The sequence below is a fragment of the Passer domesticus genome, chromosome 6 (genome assembly GCF_036417665.1).
Source record: "Passer domesticus isolate bPasDom1 chromosome 6, bPasDom1.hap1, whole genome shotgun sequence".
NCBI classification, from domain to species: Eukaryota; Metazoa; Chordata; class Aves; order Passeriformes; family Passeridae; genus Passer; species Passer domesticus.
This window is the reverse complement of record NC_087479.1, coordinates 17,452,800-17,469,577: the sequence shown is the minus strand read 5'-3', so window position 1 is coordinate 17,469,577 and position 16,778 is coordinate 17,452,800. Positions and strand designations below refer to the sequence as shown.

At 40.1% G+C, this 16,778-nt stretch overlaps 1 protein-coding gene across 14 annotated transcripts in view; it reads right to left on the bottom strand.

Moving 5' to 3' along the window:
- The window catches only part of FOXN3 (forkhead box N3), a 208,132-nt gene that overhangs the window by 59,078 nt on the left and 132,276 nt on the right, over positions 1-16,778 (bottom strand). For 9 of the 14 annotated variants that reach the window (XM_064423621.1, XM_064423618.1, XM_064423617.1 and 6 more), the window contains 2 exons: positions 14,834-14,898; positions 4,667-4,720 (listed from right to left, as the gene is read on the bottom strand). In XM_064423621.1, coding sequence (XP_064279691.1) covers positions 4,667-4,720; positions 14,834-14,898 — 119 coding nt within the window. The remainder of the gene's footprint in view (positions 1-4,666; positions 4,721-14,833; positions 14,899-16,778) is intronic. The other 5 variants (XM_064423626.1, XM_064423628.1, XM_064423627.1 and 2 more) reach the window with 1 other exon arrangement.

Below are 16,778 nucleotides of genomic sequence, written 5' to 3'. Positions count from 1 at the left end.
TGTCAAAATCTTTACAAACTTCAGCATTTGCTCTGGATTCATGAGAATTAACTAAATCTTGAGTCATTTAAGAAACTTAGCACTTGATGTAAAACTGCTCCTGCCAGTCAGTTCAGGGAATCCAAGCACAGAAGTATATCCAAATTCTTAGAAAGGTGTCTCAGATGCATTTGTAAAGACATCCATGGTTTACTCCAACTAGCAATTAGCTAGTTTCTCCTTTCACAGGTCTCCAACGCTACTTTTTATATTGCCTCTTTTCAAAACAGTAGCTGCTCACAGGAACTGTGGGATCATACTGACAGACAGTTTCCTTTTAGAGAGGCCACCTCACTCTGCCCCTCAAAGGGGCCTCCTGGCGCTGGCCAGCTGAGGATCACCACCTTCCCCAAGGACTGACTTCCCTAAGCAGACAGTCTCCTGGCCAAAGGCAACTGCTGCCTTCCAGCAAGCAAGGTCAGCAGGAAACTCTTGTTTATTATTTTGCATGCGGCCTGCATACCTGAAGGTACTTACGATACAGACTTTTTTTTGCTTCTGAATGACCAAATGTCATGCCTGCAGGGAAGAACTACAGGCTTCAGCTTGCAGACTTCCTATGTAAAGTCAACAGTATTTTCCTTCCTGATTTTTTGTTAATAAATATTGGAAAAACAACCTAAATGAAGAATCCAGGTGAGCTGAGGTTGAAAGAGATACCTGTAATACAACAATGCCTCAGGTCTGTAGGGTGCTGCACTTGAGCACATCAGGTAGTCCCTAAAAGCAGTGTAGATGGCTGTTTTAACCAGCACACACATAGAAGCGGAGGCTCACAATGCCAGCTATAGCAGCCACAGTGAGTGATTCAAGTCCTTCACATCCTTCATTAACAATAAAAACATGTGAAAAGCATGGCAGAGGGTTTACACATTTACAGACATGGGTGCTCACACGAGTTCAGAGTACAAAAAGAAACCAGAGCTAGTTGTTTCAAACACAAGTTTTCTAAGGTGGCAGACAGGCAACACTGCCAAAGCTCCACTCTCCTCTCAGGACCAGGCGCTACAATGCTTGGGTGTTCCCTGAACTGCAAGTTATGGGCTGTTCAAAAAAAGCAGTTTTAAGATTCTCTGTGTATTCTCTTGTGTCTATAAAGCTGTCCCTCTCCTGTCAGGCTTACAGAGTACACTCCCATAGGATATAATGTAAAAAAGAATTTCAGCTTATAAAACAGGGTTACCAGCTGAATAAAACATCTAGAGGAACTGTAAACTGTTTTTATGTAACTGTGAAGATCTGTTTCTAAGTTATAATTTTTCCTTGTTATTATTTTTACCTAACTTCCAGTGATAAAGATTATTATTCCACTCAAAATACTGCCTACATCTTTTTGTCCAGATAAACTACAGAGAAAATCACCAAAAAAAAAACCCTCCAAAACCCCCAAAAACCAAAACCCTGAGATCACTAGCATCATCTTAAGATATTTTACTCAATCTGTAGATTGCTGAACAGCTGTTCAGTGGTCCTGTGTACTAGCAAGTCTCATTCTGGACCTCTGTATTTCATTTTCCTCCTCTGCTAAATAAAAAGACTTCTTGCTGCAGTTCATCACAGAGAAAGTACAATATCAACAAAAAAATCAGGAATGTTTGTTTTATAATCTTTGCTGGTCACCCTCTAACAGTGAAAACTAAGAACTACCTGGAGGAGTTTAATATATGTCCCTCTTCAAGAAAAACATCTCCATGTAGACAGAGGGGCATCTCTAAAGATAGCAGCCAAATCATGGAATGTTTACAAAATAAATCATGATGCGACGGACGTATATGCACTTGCAAGTCTGGCAAAAGAGTAACTGCTGATCCTAGGAACAAAATTTCAGAAGGATTAATTTCAGAAATCTTCCAGTAAATTTGGATCCTGTCCTCCAGAAGTAACTGGAGCCCTGCTAGCCCCATCGTGACTGACCCGAAAAGCCAGGGAGTCGTGACCTTGCAGTGCTGTGTGTTCACTCAGCTCTGTCCCCATCCAGCTCTGCCCTGTCTCATTTCTGCCTCCAAGCATTAAGCTGTTCAACAGATGGCATGGGGAAATTGAAGGGTTTGCTGGGTATTCTGAGAATCAATTTGAGTAGAAGTGCCTTTCTGTATGAACCTGTCTGCTGAGCACCCGTGTTGTACACAGGTTGCCTTGTCAGTGATTAATACTTGTCCAGTGATTAAAGTACCAAGAACAAGTGTTGGTGCTGTATTCTGCACCAGTCATATCACAACCTTCACTCAGACAACAACTCACATGTTTAAAGCATCATCTTTTTACAAACAATACAGCAGCTTCATTTGCTCAGGAAGAGTAGAAAGAGCTGTATTTGTGCAAGACACTGTAAACCATTTAAAGCAGCCCCTAAGTTACAGACACAGTAAAAGGAACTATCTTGGAAAGCCAAAAAACAAACCCAAATAGCCAGAAGACCTCACAGACTGACTACAACCCAATAAAATCAATAAATATTTTAAATTCTTCCATTTCTTAATTAATCATGCATCTTGGCCAGCATTTGCTAATTTCTGTTTTTAAGCCACTAACTCATTTCTACAGGAAGTTTGAAAATGCAGATCTAGCTTGTTGGTTTTTCAGTGACTAAGGCAAGTTGTGACATTATCATTAAAAAAACCTCAAAGCAAAATAACTCTCATCAGCAATATTTGCAAGAGACAAATCCAGAAGTATATCTTGACCTCCCTATAGAGACTGAATGCAGCAAGTAAGGTGTCTGCTACCTAAGACACAGATAGAAACCTATCTTTGGCAATAGAGCAAGTTTTTACAGGCAGAATGTAAACACAAATTCATGGTCATATAAGTTTAAACAATTTTATTTTAAAAAAACCCCAGTTTTATAATATACCTTGTTTCTTAACTCCAAACTGTCTCATGCATTAGCAATGTCAACTGCAGTAATCAAAAGTTGAACTGTTTGAAAGGGAATGGGGAAGAAAAATCATGAGGGGAACAACTTCATTTTTGCTCCACAGAACTGAAAGGAAGAATTGACAGAAACACAAAATAATGGGGAGAATAAAATGTTTATAGAGCTTGCAAACTGTAAGCTTGAGATACTTGAAGCACAATTATGGATGATGAGGCCTAGGCTGAAAAGTCACCTCCCACAGACATGTCAGTGCTTCCCTTTCCTGCTAGGAAACTCAAAGGGATTAGATGTATTTGAGAGGAATCTTTGATAAGCACCTTTACACACATAGAAATAAGTGTACCAATAATTTTACCTCTGTGAGTGAATTATGGTATGAATGTTACTAACCCAAACATACAGTTAAGTCATTGTTGTAATTGTAGTGAACCCTACTGAATCACTTTGGTCATGTTCAAGTATTCAATCAATGATTAAATATTGCCAAACCCCTTTGCACCTGTATCTTTGCATCCATATCCTTTGCACCCTGTAAATCATTCTAAGTTGCTTCTAATTTGATCCTCCTTTGTTTGCTTTAACCTGTGTAGTAGGTAATGGAGTGAACATTGCCATTTAGCTCTGTAAAGTTGTATTTTCACAAATTAATGTTAAACCCTACCTTTGCCAATACCTTTGATGATGTCTCTTTAAGCAGCCGAACCACCCATTTACGACAATCAGAATGGGGCATCTTTAGCACAAAAAGGGAAACTTTTCTACATAACTGTGTACTTCATTGTACATGTTCAATACATTAGATAACTACCTACACTGATATTTAAATGCATTTAAGCATACACACAGGCACAGAAGTATTTGTACACACACAGCTGATCAAGTGGGTCTGGCCGTAGCTACTTTTTCATCTCCAAGAAAAATCACATATTGTTCTTGTTTCAAGAAACAAGAAGAAAAAAGTTATTTAATGTATTAATATGAGAAACTGAGTGTTGAAACTCAATTTCTGGTACCCAAAGCAGATTTCCTATTTTATTATAATAAAAACCAATGCATGTATTAAGACAAAATAAATAAACTGTGTTTAAAAGATGCAAAGCATGGACGTTGAAATATAACAATGAAAGATATGCAGGAAATGTTGCTTGATTCAGAATATGAGTGTATGTAAAAATCAGGACTGGAATTACCCATCACTGTATGTGTAATTTTCATTTAAATTTCACCTTATCCTTCTTGTGCACTAGAGAGCAAAATGACAGGCTAGACACAGAAATAAATATTGCCAGAGACAAACAGAATTTATTATTTTTATTGAATCTAATCCCAAGCACTATGACATTCTGACCTGAAAAAAAAGGAAACTAAGAGAAATAACCTGTAGATGAAGCCAAAGATCCTATAATCTTATTTCCAATTTCATGAAGATTGTCCTAAAACAATTTAAAGAAAAGTTACATTTTCTATGCTAACTTGTGATCAGTATTAAACGCATTCAACAGAGGATGAAACCTTTTATAGTCTAAAAGTCTTACAGACTCTTACACTTGTAAGAAAATGAGTTTATCCCACTCTGCTGATTGGACTGTTTTGTAAAAGTTTGTCTCTCAAGACCCAGGTGCAACTTTGCTTTTTTTACAAAGGATGTGAGGAAGAAGTGCTGTGTACAGTAGGTTCATGTTCACAGTCTACTATCTTGGCAGGTGTACTTCTAGCAGTTTGAAACCTGTCGTGTGAAGCACAACTTACCCCAAAAGATGCCCTGGCTTTGGTTTTCTGGTTTCTGAACACACTGTACTTCTCCTGAAAAAGAAAAAAAAATCCTGCCTCCTTTCCTCTTGCAGTCCCAATTAATTCACTAGTCTGTTATCAATTTCAGGAAAATCAAATTATGAATTCATAGTTGTAAGAACAAACTGCGCCATCCCAGAACTCCGCATACTCTCAAGTGTGCAGCTCAAGAATTTCTAGCAGCAAGATTTATTCCAATATCTGAAACCAATGGATTTTTTCACATTTAGCTTAAATAAGGCATAGCAGTGAAATGTGCAAGCCACTGACTACCCAATCAATTTAAGATAGCTTCTACTTTTCTCAACATTTCAAACAAAATTAAGCTCTCCTAGTAATATTCCATTTCTGTTAATTTGCCATTTTTTGGATGTTTAAGAAATGCCTTCTATACAATCAAGAACTTACCAGCAGATCAGAGATCTGCTCTGACCAACAGGAAGAAATTTCTAGCATGTTAGAGGGGAAAAATTATTGCCAATGTTAACCATAACCATCATTAACACAGACAGCATACAAGGAAACTCACAAGACACAAACTTTGCTCAGACTTGATTACCATCAGTGTCTGTCCCATAATTTTCCTCTTTTTACTAATTAGGAAGCTTTGACTTCCCCAGAGATCAAAAAAAAAAAAGTGACTGCCCATCACACATGCAAGTCATAGCAAGAGAGAATCTTAAAAATTCCTAGACCTTCTGTTATAATTCTCTTAATACAGGTCTGCCTCAAGAAATCTGACAGAGTCAAGGAACAGCCCTACTTGACAACAGCATTCTCTTGCTCATAGCAATCTGCACATCACCAAAACTGCTCATAGCAACACAACTGCAATAATATTCTTATTTTAGTAATCTCCATGTAAAGCACAGGCATATGCCTCTCTTCTAGCTGTGCTCTCAGACTCTAGAATTATGAAAGCCAAGATTGCTTCTAATATCAGCCACCTTCACATTTTAGGAATGCCAAACATTCACAAGCTCTCAGCACGGAGCATATGCTCCAGCTCATCAGCCCAGAGATTTTGATGGCAATAGTCACAATAATTTCACAGTTACAGAAAATAAATCTTTCCATACTCTACCATTTCCAAGATACTACACAAATTTCACCACTAATTTTTAACTGTGACTTTTTCAGAGAACGCCTGCTGTAATATGGGATCTAACTGGTAGTGTGCTGTATTTCTGTCACAGGGCACTGAAATTTACTGCTCTGAAGCCCCAGCCTAGGCAGAAGTAGCCTAGCCCCAAACTTCACATGGAGGAAATGTTTGACACTAGCTGCTGCCAGACTTGTCTCCATATCTGCAGTGATCACAGCCAGTACACTTCCCAGCTACACAACAGCCCCTTAGGAGATGCTCTCATGTGCCACCAGGTACCCAGTAATCCTGGATGCAAGCAATCACAACAGGCAAAGAGCCCTCACTCTTTGAGCAGACTACAACTCCTGGCATGGAAAGGGAAACATTGGAGGATGTTTGGCAGTTCTAGTAAAGGAAAAAGTCACTGAACAGGAACTTGTTGTTTCTTTTGCACTATCTGGTCTCCATTTTCCTTTACCCAACTGAAACCCAAGAGCACCACAGTCAGTTTTCCATTTTTAAGTCAGTCCTGTATGTTTGTTTGTGGGAGGAACATTGGAACATGCCTCTAGACAAAAGCACCTGTGCTGATGCTTATGGAAGGGTCAGTCACAGAAAATACTTTCCTACTGCCAATTTAAAGGAAGCAGTTACTTCTCTCTGGTGTGTTCTGCAAAGTGCTGTTTTACTGCCACCACTCTCAAAGCAGCTGACTGAAGGCAGAACAGGTGAGTAAACTTGTGACCAGAACCTCTGCCCAAGCTTAATACTGTGGTAGAACCTGCCTTGCAGCACTCATCCACACTCCAGTTGTCAAGGGAAGTAAACAAAGTCAGTAAACTTCATCTTGAGTCACTCAGATGTAGTAATTTCAAAAGTCACTACACAGGACTGTTACAAAATAAGCAGAGTTATCTGTAAAGACACCCATGCAGATATGAAACATAAGTTACTGAGTTTAAAGACATCAGGAATTCAATTTATCTTTGTGTACTCTGCAATGTGATCTTCCATTACCGAGACCTGTCTGAGGGAGTTCAGTTTTCTTCCTTCTCAACTTCAGAGACCAAAGGTAGCTCAGAGCTTTTGGTCACAGGGACTAGAAACAGCCAGAGGTCCCATTTCCATACTAATGGCTCTAACACCAGTGTTAGCAGGACCACACTTCAGGTACTTAAAAAATAACAGCTTGTGCCATATTTTACACACTCAACTAGAAAAATAGGAATAAAAAGACTACATACAAACTGCACAGCTACATGCACACTCTACACAGAATGCAGAGCCAAAAACACCACCCCAAAGTCACCATTTCTGTAGGAATCACTGCAAATTCAGTCATTCATTGGGATTTTTTAATTGACTGTACAGTGCTAAGGCCATTACAAAATCCTCTCACAAACAGGAGCCCTTACCAGCACCCTCAGGACCCTAGAAGCCCCTCTAGGAGTTTACCCACTTTCCCAAACAAAGGAGAGCTCTGCTGTTCAAATTACTCCCTTAGGGACACACTGCACACCCCTCTGACTTAATTTTACTTCTTCAATAATACCACTGCAAACACACTGAATGCTAATAATAAATAAATTATTCAAATATTCAGTCTCTACGGAAGCACCATGTGAATCATCTTCCTGAAAAGAAACTCCTGAAGAGATTGTCAGGTATCCTCCATGTGTGTGGGGGGAAAAGAAAAAAACAGAAAGAAATTAAAAAAAAAGAGGAAAAAACAGGGGGAAAAAAAGCTGCTTTAAATAATTATGCTATGTGAAAATTATATATATATATAATTTATATGCTATGTGAATAATTATGCTAAATGAAAAGTGACTTATTTTAACAAGGACAGATAGCAGCTTTGCTGTTAATTGAGTATGTTGACCCAAACCAACTCACCTGCAAACAAAGCATGACTGTCACCAATTTTTCCAAAGACAGTGGAATGGCAGCTCAGAGAAGCAAAAGTTGAAGACAAAAACATGATGAAGTCAAAAGGTTTAATGCTCCACTGATGAAAGTAACTACACTGGAACCAGACTCAACCCCCCCAGGTCTCTACAGAAAACAGTCATTTTCCAAGCATATCTTTCAGAGTAAAGAGTTCAACTGGAGGGGAAAGAAAAACAAACCAAAATTCACTTCCCTGCAAAAGCTAATGGACAGCTCTTTACAGCTATGTTCCCCCTGTTTAAAGTTTTTCCATTAGTGAAGCATCAGAATATGATGCAGAGCAAATATCTTGTAGACTGACAGCTCTGGGCAGTGAAAAGCACCATTATCGTCCTCATCTCACAGAGCACAAAGAAGTTATAACCCCAAAGCAAGAAAATGTATTTAGATTATTGGGAACAGGAGATGCCCAAATATGCATTAGGAAATAAAGGTCTAGTTGGATTTGGGCCTTAAGAGTTTTCCCCAAGACTCTGTTATAGATCACAGCACCTAAATCTACCAATCCTAAGGCTGGATTATTTTGTATTGCTTTTGGCCTTTTTCTTATGGTCACATGACATTTAAGTATCATATAATATTAAATTATCTGTAATACATACGGTATCTTGCCACACTCTTTTTGTTTGCACCTCTAGGCAGCAGAAGAAATGAGAGTATTTCTTGCCAAGGTTAGCTTTCTTTTGAGGTGTGACACACAATTCTGAAGGTTAAACACACATGAGACTTGCTGAAGTTTCCTGTCTTTCAGCTCTCCCCTGTTCCTCCTTCTCCTCAGCCCTGTTAGCACCAGAAGGTTCAGGCACCTTGTGTTCCAGGATGGGCTGTACCTCTCCCCTACATGCCCAGGACTTGCACCTGTTCTGCTTGCCACTGGAAAGAGCAGATGAACTGAATTTCCACCAGCAGAAAGAAGCCCACTCTGCTGGCAGGGGCTCCTGGGTATTTGTTGGCAGTGTTGACAAAAACATTCCAAATTTTCCCATTATTAGACAGAAAATACATGTGGCTGCATACACACAGGCATCCTCTCTGAGTGATTTTGTTGTCAAGCTCCCTTTTGAAAGGCTTTACTCTTGAAAGTAAAAACCAACTCCTCCCAGCATCTCCAGAGTAGTTGGTGTGGGCAATACTTGTCCAAAGAAACCAGGCGCTGGTATTGTTACATTCTTATCCTAATGTCACTACTAACATAAAAGTATAGGCTGGATGTCTTCATTTATAAGAGTGAAAGTTTCTAATTTAGTGTTTTCAAGGGAAACAAGCATTAAATGCCTCCTTTTTGCCTCCTCCCTGCTGGTTTATTTCTACCTCAGCAACTGCTTCTACTAATAGCTAATGCTTGGAAAGGTGAAGTCCCAAATCTCCTCTCTTCTTTCTTACAAATACTCAATGGGAAAGAGATCAAATGGTTTGTTTGGACATTTCAAGGATTCTCAAGCTTATTAGAGAAGAAAAAGACCTCTGTACAATTGTATGCACACATTAAAAATAAACTGGTTCCTCCTCTTTTTACTTAGGACATCTAATTTCTGGTCTATTCATACAAAATAAACTTTCTTACTAGGAATGCAATTTTCTAGCATAAATAACTCACCATTCTCAACATGTGCTTTGGTACTTTCCTTAAGTCTCACATTATGGTCAGGTCTCAGATGTCAGCACAATAAAGCATGAAAGCCACCAACCTGGACTGAGGGCAATAAGAGTCAATGGAGTAGCAGTGCCCAGAGTTTCCATTTCTACTCTGCAACAAACTGTGGAGTCTCCATCTCACGCTGGTTTTGGTGACACCTGACCTTGTGAAGACAGTGTCTTCCAATTCTTTGCTGTCAAACCTTCTCACCGGTGGTGCCAGCTACAGCCATGGCAGCAGGACCAAGGCAGATCGCACATGGGCTGCTTCAAGAATCAAAGAATAAAGTGTGTCTCTCATACAGTCTTTCCCAGAGGAGAAGAAGGCAAGTCATCCCCAGGTAAACATCCTATCCCTCGCTCTGCTCGGGAGCATGAGGATGCCTATTCTCTGCAGCTGCTGGTAGAGAAAGAACTAAGCAGACCATGAGATCTGGGGAGGGTAATCCCTCCTTTCTCAGGCTCCCTCAGCCAAGAGGGACTAGAGGCCACATGCAACTCTTCACTGCTCCCCTTCTGCATTCTCAAGGGGATGGATTTTTCCAATCTTTCTTTCCATCCTCATTAAGAGAGAATCATGGCTTCCAAGGAAAGCCATGCTGTCTGAATGCAGTCCACTGACTGCTGCAATCCAGTTTGCAGGTGTGAATCCAGGTCGGCAGGATCTCTGAGGACAAAATTCATATCTTTGATGTAACATCCACGGGCAGCAGATTTAAATTGTGCTGTATGTCAGAAGAGGAAGTAGAGGACCTTGCTCACACCAGAACACAGACAACTTGGCAAGGATCACCGCTCTGCTTACAGTAGGTCAGGCACAACTGAAGGGTGGACCATCAAGTCTCAGTGAGGAGGCCCATCTCCATTTTTTTTCAACAGCAATAGGGACTGGATGACCCATGTTCACTTTCCTTCCCCAGACAACGAAGACAAATCCAGACAGAATAAATTTGATACAAAAAGGCATTGTAATATGCTGCATTTAATTTATTAAAGTGTGAATGCAAATATTGTTAAAAAAGAGTAGCAACTTTGTTGTTTTGGGTTTTTTTCCTTTGAAAGATAAGTTACATCTTTAAGAAGATAAACCAAACCCCTCCACAGTCCAGTTACATCTTACAGGTGGCACACAGCCACTGGAATTCATATGACTGCTGCTAAAAGGTAATTTGAAGATGTATTTTTAGTTTATTCAAGAAAAGTATCAGACACATTAACAGCAAAATAGTTTTATTATTACCACTGATCTGTGAGCAACTGCATGCTCAAGTCTGTAACACGAGCTTAACACCCAAGATCAGAAAGGAGGCAACAAAACTGCCTTTTTCAAAACACCATATATTAGTTTTAAGATCTTGAAGTTAATGTGACTATGGCCCCACATATCTTCCACAGTATAAGTTCCTTAAGAGTTTAGAATATGTCTAGGTATTTTCCACCACAAGGACTCTTTCGTCACATATAATTTGTTATATAAAAATGAATGTGTTATGACAGATCAGAACAGAAAAAACAGTAGAAACAAAGGCTCTCCATACAGCAGATTTTTAAAAAAAAGCCATGATTTGAAACAAATACACAATATGTACAGTAACAGGCTACAAACAAAACAACAGAAAAAGAAAGGCAGCAAGAGCAAAAGCCTGTTTTATATGGAAATCCCAAAGGCTAAAACACACCAATTTCCTTGGACACACAGGTAAGTCTTGAGAGGAGACATTTGAGTCTGGTAAGACTGACAGTCCTACCTAAATCAAGCTCTGCATGGGACTTTTCTCAAGGAGACCAAGCAGCACAAGGATATAGGGAGCAACCCACACGTAGCAGAAGGAGTTCAAGACTACAAAAAGTACCGAGGCAGGTGACTGACACAATACAGAGTAACTGGTTACAGAGTTAATACTAAGAACAAAAGAACCATGGTCCTCACCAAAAAAGCCCCTAAGGCAGCCATCTCGTATCTAATAAAATCATAGGCAAAAAGAGAACGGCGTAAATATATTTCAAAATTCTTCAAAAAATACAAAACCAGAAAGTAACAGAGAATTAATCCCGCCCATGTCAAAAATATTAAGGACAGAGAATAGCAAAATTAATTTTAGCCTCCCTTTCTCTTCCTTTGCTATTTTGAGGTACACAGATAACTGTTTTCTCAGCCACTTTCTCAGAAGAAATATGTTAAACTCTTTACAATGGTTAAGATTATTTTGCCAAATAGTTCTGATATAAAATGAATGGAAACCATGAGCATCTACAAGTCTTCTTGGCTAAAGAAAGCACTACTTACATTGTGGAATTTTTTCTCTTCATTCCTCAGACCAGAAAAAGAACTTTTCTTAAGAACTCAGAAGAAATGAGGTGTGACAAGTGCACATGAATATCACATTTACTATAATTACAGAAGTATTCTGTATTATTGTCTATAACACAGTGAACATTCTTTTCAAACACAGTAGAACAATTATCAAGTAAAAACGGTTTAAAATCCCTTTGTTACCTCAACTTGCCAATCCAAAGGCAGGACTATAACTTGAAACCAATAACTGAGTCAATTTTTCATTCCCCTGACTGCATTAAGCTGACTATAAGCACTGGAAAAATACTTCAGATGGTCATGTAACAGGTACTGACTGATGTCTTAAGTTTCAGCTTTCGTATTTTCCAGATTCTGTATTGCATTCGTATATAACTCTAAACTTCATATAAAGTGTTAGCAAGTTCTCACAGTTCAGTTAGACAAACAATCCTTTTTAAGCCCAAGAACCAAGGATACCATTGCAGCTTCAGGCCCAAAAAGTATAAAAAATAGTGAGTTGAGGAGAGCAATCTGGGAAGATGGGCCTTCATAGCCTGAAGCTGTAGTTAGACAATTAATGCCAATATGTAAATGGACCAAAACTTATAAAAGTGTGAAAACTTGTGACTCGGGGTCCAACTTGGGTCCATCCTGGGTAGAGCCATGGCTGGGCTCTTGTACTGCCCAGGGTGTATCCTTTGAAGGCCTATTAATAAATACCTACTTTAGTCCTTAAACACTGTCTAGCCTCTGTTCTAGGTAGCCTCTCAAGGCATCATGACAAATACCTACACCTCATTTCACACTTTCCTGCCACCATTTCTTACATGGTCTTCTGGAAAAATACACTCAGAGAAGCAGCACAGAGGTGGATGCACTATTTCCATACAATCTGCTAAAGCCTACATATTAAAGAGCCTATTGCAGGGAAAAATCCAAAGACAGAAATTAAAGGAAAAAGACAGAAAGGAAGGCTTCATTGCTTTATCTTCTTGCTTTAAAATTATAACCAGGAAGTGTTAAAAGATTACTTTAATGAGGTTTTTCTTCATACTCTCTCATCCTTCTAACCTCAGTTGTATCACACATATTACAGTCCAACTTGGCTGCATGTTCCACTTGAAATGGCAACACAGAATGCCAACTCAGTTACAGGTCTGTTAGGCTTTGCCAGTTGCTTGAAAAGGCAGTCATCTCTTTTCTCTAATATGTTGAAAGTTTTGGGCTTTTAGATTTTCCACCCCACTATGGAAGGCAGAAGAGGGCAGAGGAGAAAAGTGTAGAGAACAGTGTATTCTTCTTTGTTGTGAGAAGGCTTTAAGCAACAACTGAGATAGGGAGGACTACAAAACCAGCTGTTATTAATTCCTGGTATCTTGCATCTTAAGAAAAGGTAATTTCTGCCATACAGACTTAAGAGAGCAAGTTTACATTTTATCAACTCAGATTACAAAGACTACGTATGTGCAGATACCCATTTATAATCAGAATTGTTGAAAAAGTGAAACAAATCAAGCTATTTCACAATAGTTCTTTTCCTCACAAAAAAATATTAAAATCTAGTTCTTCTCATTAGGAAGGACTGTAAAGGTAGCAGATCTAGCTGATCAGACTAAAGCCAAAAGCAGCTAAACTCTACAATTTATACCATCTCCTAGTGCTAAGAAATAATCGGAACATTTTCATGTACTTAAAATTCACTTGAACAAATTTCAGCATAGATATTAAATAGAGTTATGCAAATTCTTAGATATGTGCAAGGAATTAACTTGAAAAATATTCTCAGGTAAACCTCAGATTCCTTTGGTGTGTATAAGGTAATATTGCCTGACAATGAATTATTTGCTTGCATGTCTTGTCACAAGTAAAGCTCCATTGAAGGTGATTTGGATAAATGCTCCTGAAAACATTATATAGCATTTTCTGTCAGAAGAAAGATCAGAAAAGTCTTGGCACCAGGAGAATGAAAAGGAAACTGAGACAACTCACGGATAAATTCTTGCAAAGACCATAAAATGATCCTCCATGGTGTATGTTACTTTGCACCATAGAGAAACACTCACAGTCTAGGGACACAGACTTCTGTGTTCCTAAGACACCTCCTGTAAGAGTGATGTACTCAATGGCAGAAATATAAGCAGACACAGCAGTGAAAAACGACTTTAAAAAGTCTGGTAAAGTGGACTGAAAATTTTCAGCTATGAAAACTGCAGTCATATAGCTTCTGTACAATGGAAATTGTATTTAACACTGATCTGTGAATATAAGCACCATTCACCATGGTAGCTTTCTTGAGACAAACTCTCTGACACTGTTTTCCCCACTACATCATAGCTACCTACTGTTGCCATGATATTTTAGTGAAAAAGCCTCTGCTAGGATTTTTCCTGTCTTGAGGAGCTGAGAGCCTCAGGAAAGAAATGTAAACAATAACTATCTGCTGCTGTGGAGTGCCACAGGTGCATCTTCCATTGGTTCATGTAGATTGTTTTCAATCAGTGACCAATCACAGCCACCTGTGCCAAGGCTGTGAGCGGTCACAGGATTTTTGTGATTGATTCCTATTCTATTCTTGTCTTTGTAGCCTTCTGATCTTCTTCTCTCTGTTCTTTTAGTATAGTTGTAATGTAGTATTTTAGTATAATATATAACATAATAAATCAGCCTTCTGATGAAAATGGAGTCAAGCCTCGTGTCCTCGTCCAAGGAACACAGTTTAAACAAGAACCTACCTTCTGGTACCTTTTGCTATGAGCATAATTAAGGAGTAAATAAAAAAAAAAAGGATCTCTCTCAAAGAACAACCTTGTCTCATCCATAGAGCTAAAAGTGATGTTCCTGGAACATTTTCTTCTGGGTACTCTTTATCCACACAAAGGGAAAAAAAACCAAAAAGCCACCCTTCACGATATATTACAGCAAGCAATTTAATGATCCAAGGAAAGAAAAAAAGCAGCAACTTTCACAGACTACACTCACTGTACGTGGTAAACCGTCATTTTCAAGGCACCAGATGCGCAATAAAGGAGAAAGGGTAAAGGAAACAAAAAAACATTTGGTTATTTCTTGCCAAGTGAGTATCAAAAAAGCTGTGCAATTTGCAGAAGTTATTTCTCAAGTAGAACAGTTACTCCAAGATGAAGTATCTATCACTTACCTTGTAGAAGGGCTCCATTTCTCTTGAAAAAGGTGCTTCCTGGCCAAATGGGTGGACCTGATGTGCTAAAGGGAATAAGAAACAAGTGTAAAGAAAATCACATTTGCATTAGAAGTTGCAATTATAAGTTACTATTTGCATGAATTCTGTTTTGTTCTTCAAGCTAATGTAACATCATGACACTTTCGCCTTCAAGGGTCTAATACTTCATGTTAAAAATAGGTTAATTTGATTCAAGATCGACATTTTCTTCATGAGGAAAAACCTCCTCAGTAGAGCACACACCCACGCCCTCTTGGAGGAAGACAGAAAAAAGCAATTTCGAATAAATAATAAAAAACCTCAAATCAATGTCAAAATAATTTACTGAATTCTCAGTACAGAAAAATAAATGCCCCTTTCCAAAGATACCTGCTAACAACTCAAATGTTTTATGGCATTCACTCAGCTGTGACAATGTGCTGCCCCAGCTATTTGTCTGCCCAGGACGGCCCGGCCGGACACCGGGCAGACAAATTCACCCACCGAGCCCCGCACAGAGAACAGCTCTGCACATCGGCCGCCAGCACCACACTGACAAATCTCAGCCTCTGCCGTCTGCCTGGTGACCAGGGCGGCTCCTGTGAGACCCTGTCAGGGCAGTGGCCACAGGGGCCGTCGGGTGCCTGGCAGCTGTCACTGCCTGCCTGAACCAAGGCCCTGCCCTGAACTCAGACAGGGCCAGGCCTCTCTTCTGCCTCGCCTCCTGCTCACTCAGAGGCTGCCTGAAGGTGATGGCCTCCAAAAGGCCGCTCCCAGGACAAGTGCAGCTGAAGGCAACAACATTTCAAACACAGGAGGGGGAAGAGGAGAGAACACTGCTAGGATCACCTAAACCTTGTTTCCTTTGATGCCTTGGAGCAGCCCCACAGAGCTGAGGCAAATAGAGTGTGGAGCATCTGCTCCAACAACCTGCGGTGCTGGCAAGCTGGAGGAGAGGGGAGGCTGTGAGGAAGCTCCCCTGCAGCAGCCGCCCACCACCACCTCTCCCGGCGAGGCGATCCTGCTTGTGCCTGGCTGCAGGAGGTGGTGGGGCCAAGTTGTTTTTCGACACTCCCCACACCACCACTGCAGGCACGGTCTGGGAGGAAAAGACAGGCATCCCACTGGAAGTGCACCATTTTGCCTCCACGGTGGGAACTTGTTGGAATTAGCCTCTGAGGACTTGGTCCCTACCAGCACCATTGGTCTCCCTCCTGTTTTCACTGGAACACAGTTACAACACATAGTGATGAAAAAAAAGAAGCAAAAATGTGAATCCACAGTGGTGCTGAACAGACGGCACTAACATGGAGGTCGCTGGGGGAGAAGAGTGGTGGGGGAGTAACCCCAACCCAGTTGAGCCCATTGAGAGAAGCTGAAAAGCTTGGTTTGCCAAACCAAGCAAAGAAGCACAGTGGAATGGCTGAAGGCAGCAGCAACCCTGGGGCTGACCTCCAGGACATCAGAGACATAGAAATGGCAGCACAAGCACCCGCGAGGAACCGAACCCAGTGGAGCGGCAGCACAACCCAACTCGGATGACCTAGCTTTTGGGAGGTTTGCTTGTCACTGTCTTTAGTTGCTTTGGGCATGGTGGCAGAACACACTACCCACAGGAGCTCCCTTCACCATCTTGCTTCTGTTCTCAACTACCACAGGAACACGCATGGATACAACCTACAGGGTACATCCACCATCTCGTTTTTGTTTCTGGTAGTGAATATCTTTATTGTGGATAAAATAAATTCTCTCTTTGAATACATCTGGTATTAATATTGTTGTTGTTATTGTGCATTTCTCATTCTATTGTTTTTTGCTTTCAGTAAATTGTTATCTCAACCCATAGTCTCCGCTCTTGTCCCTCCCCTACCAGAAGGTGTGAAGGAAGGGGGACTGGTTTCTTTGGAGTCGAATTTGTTGCTGC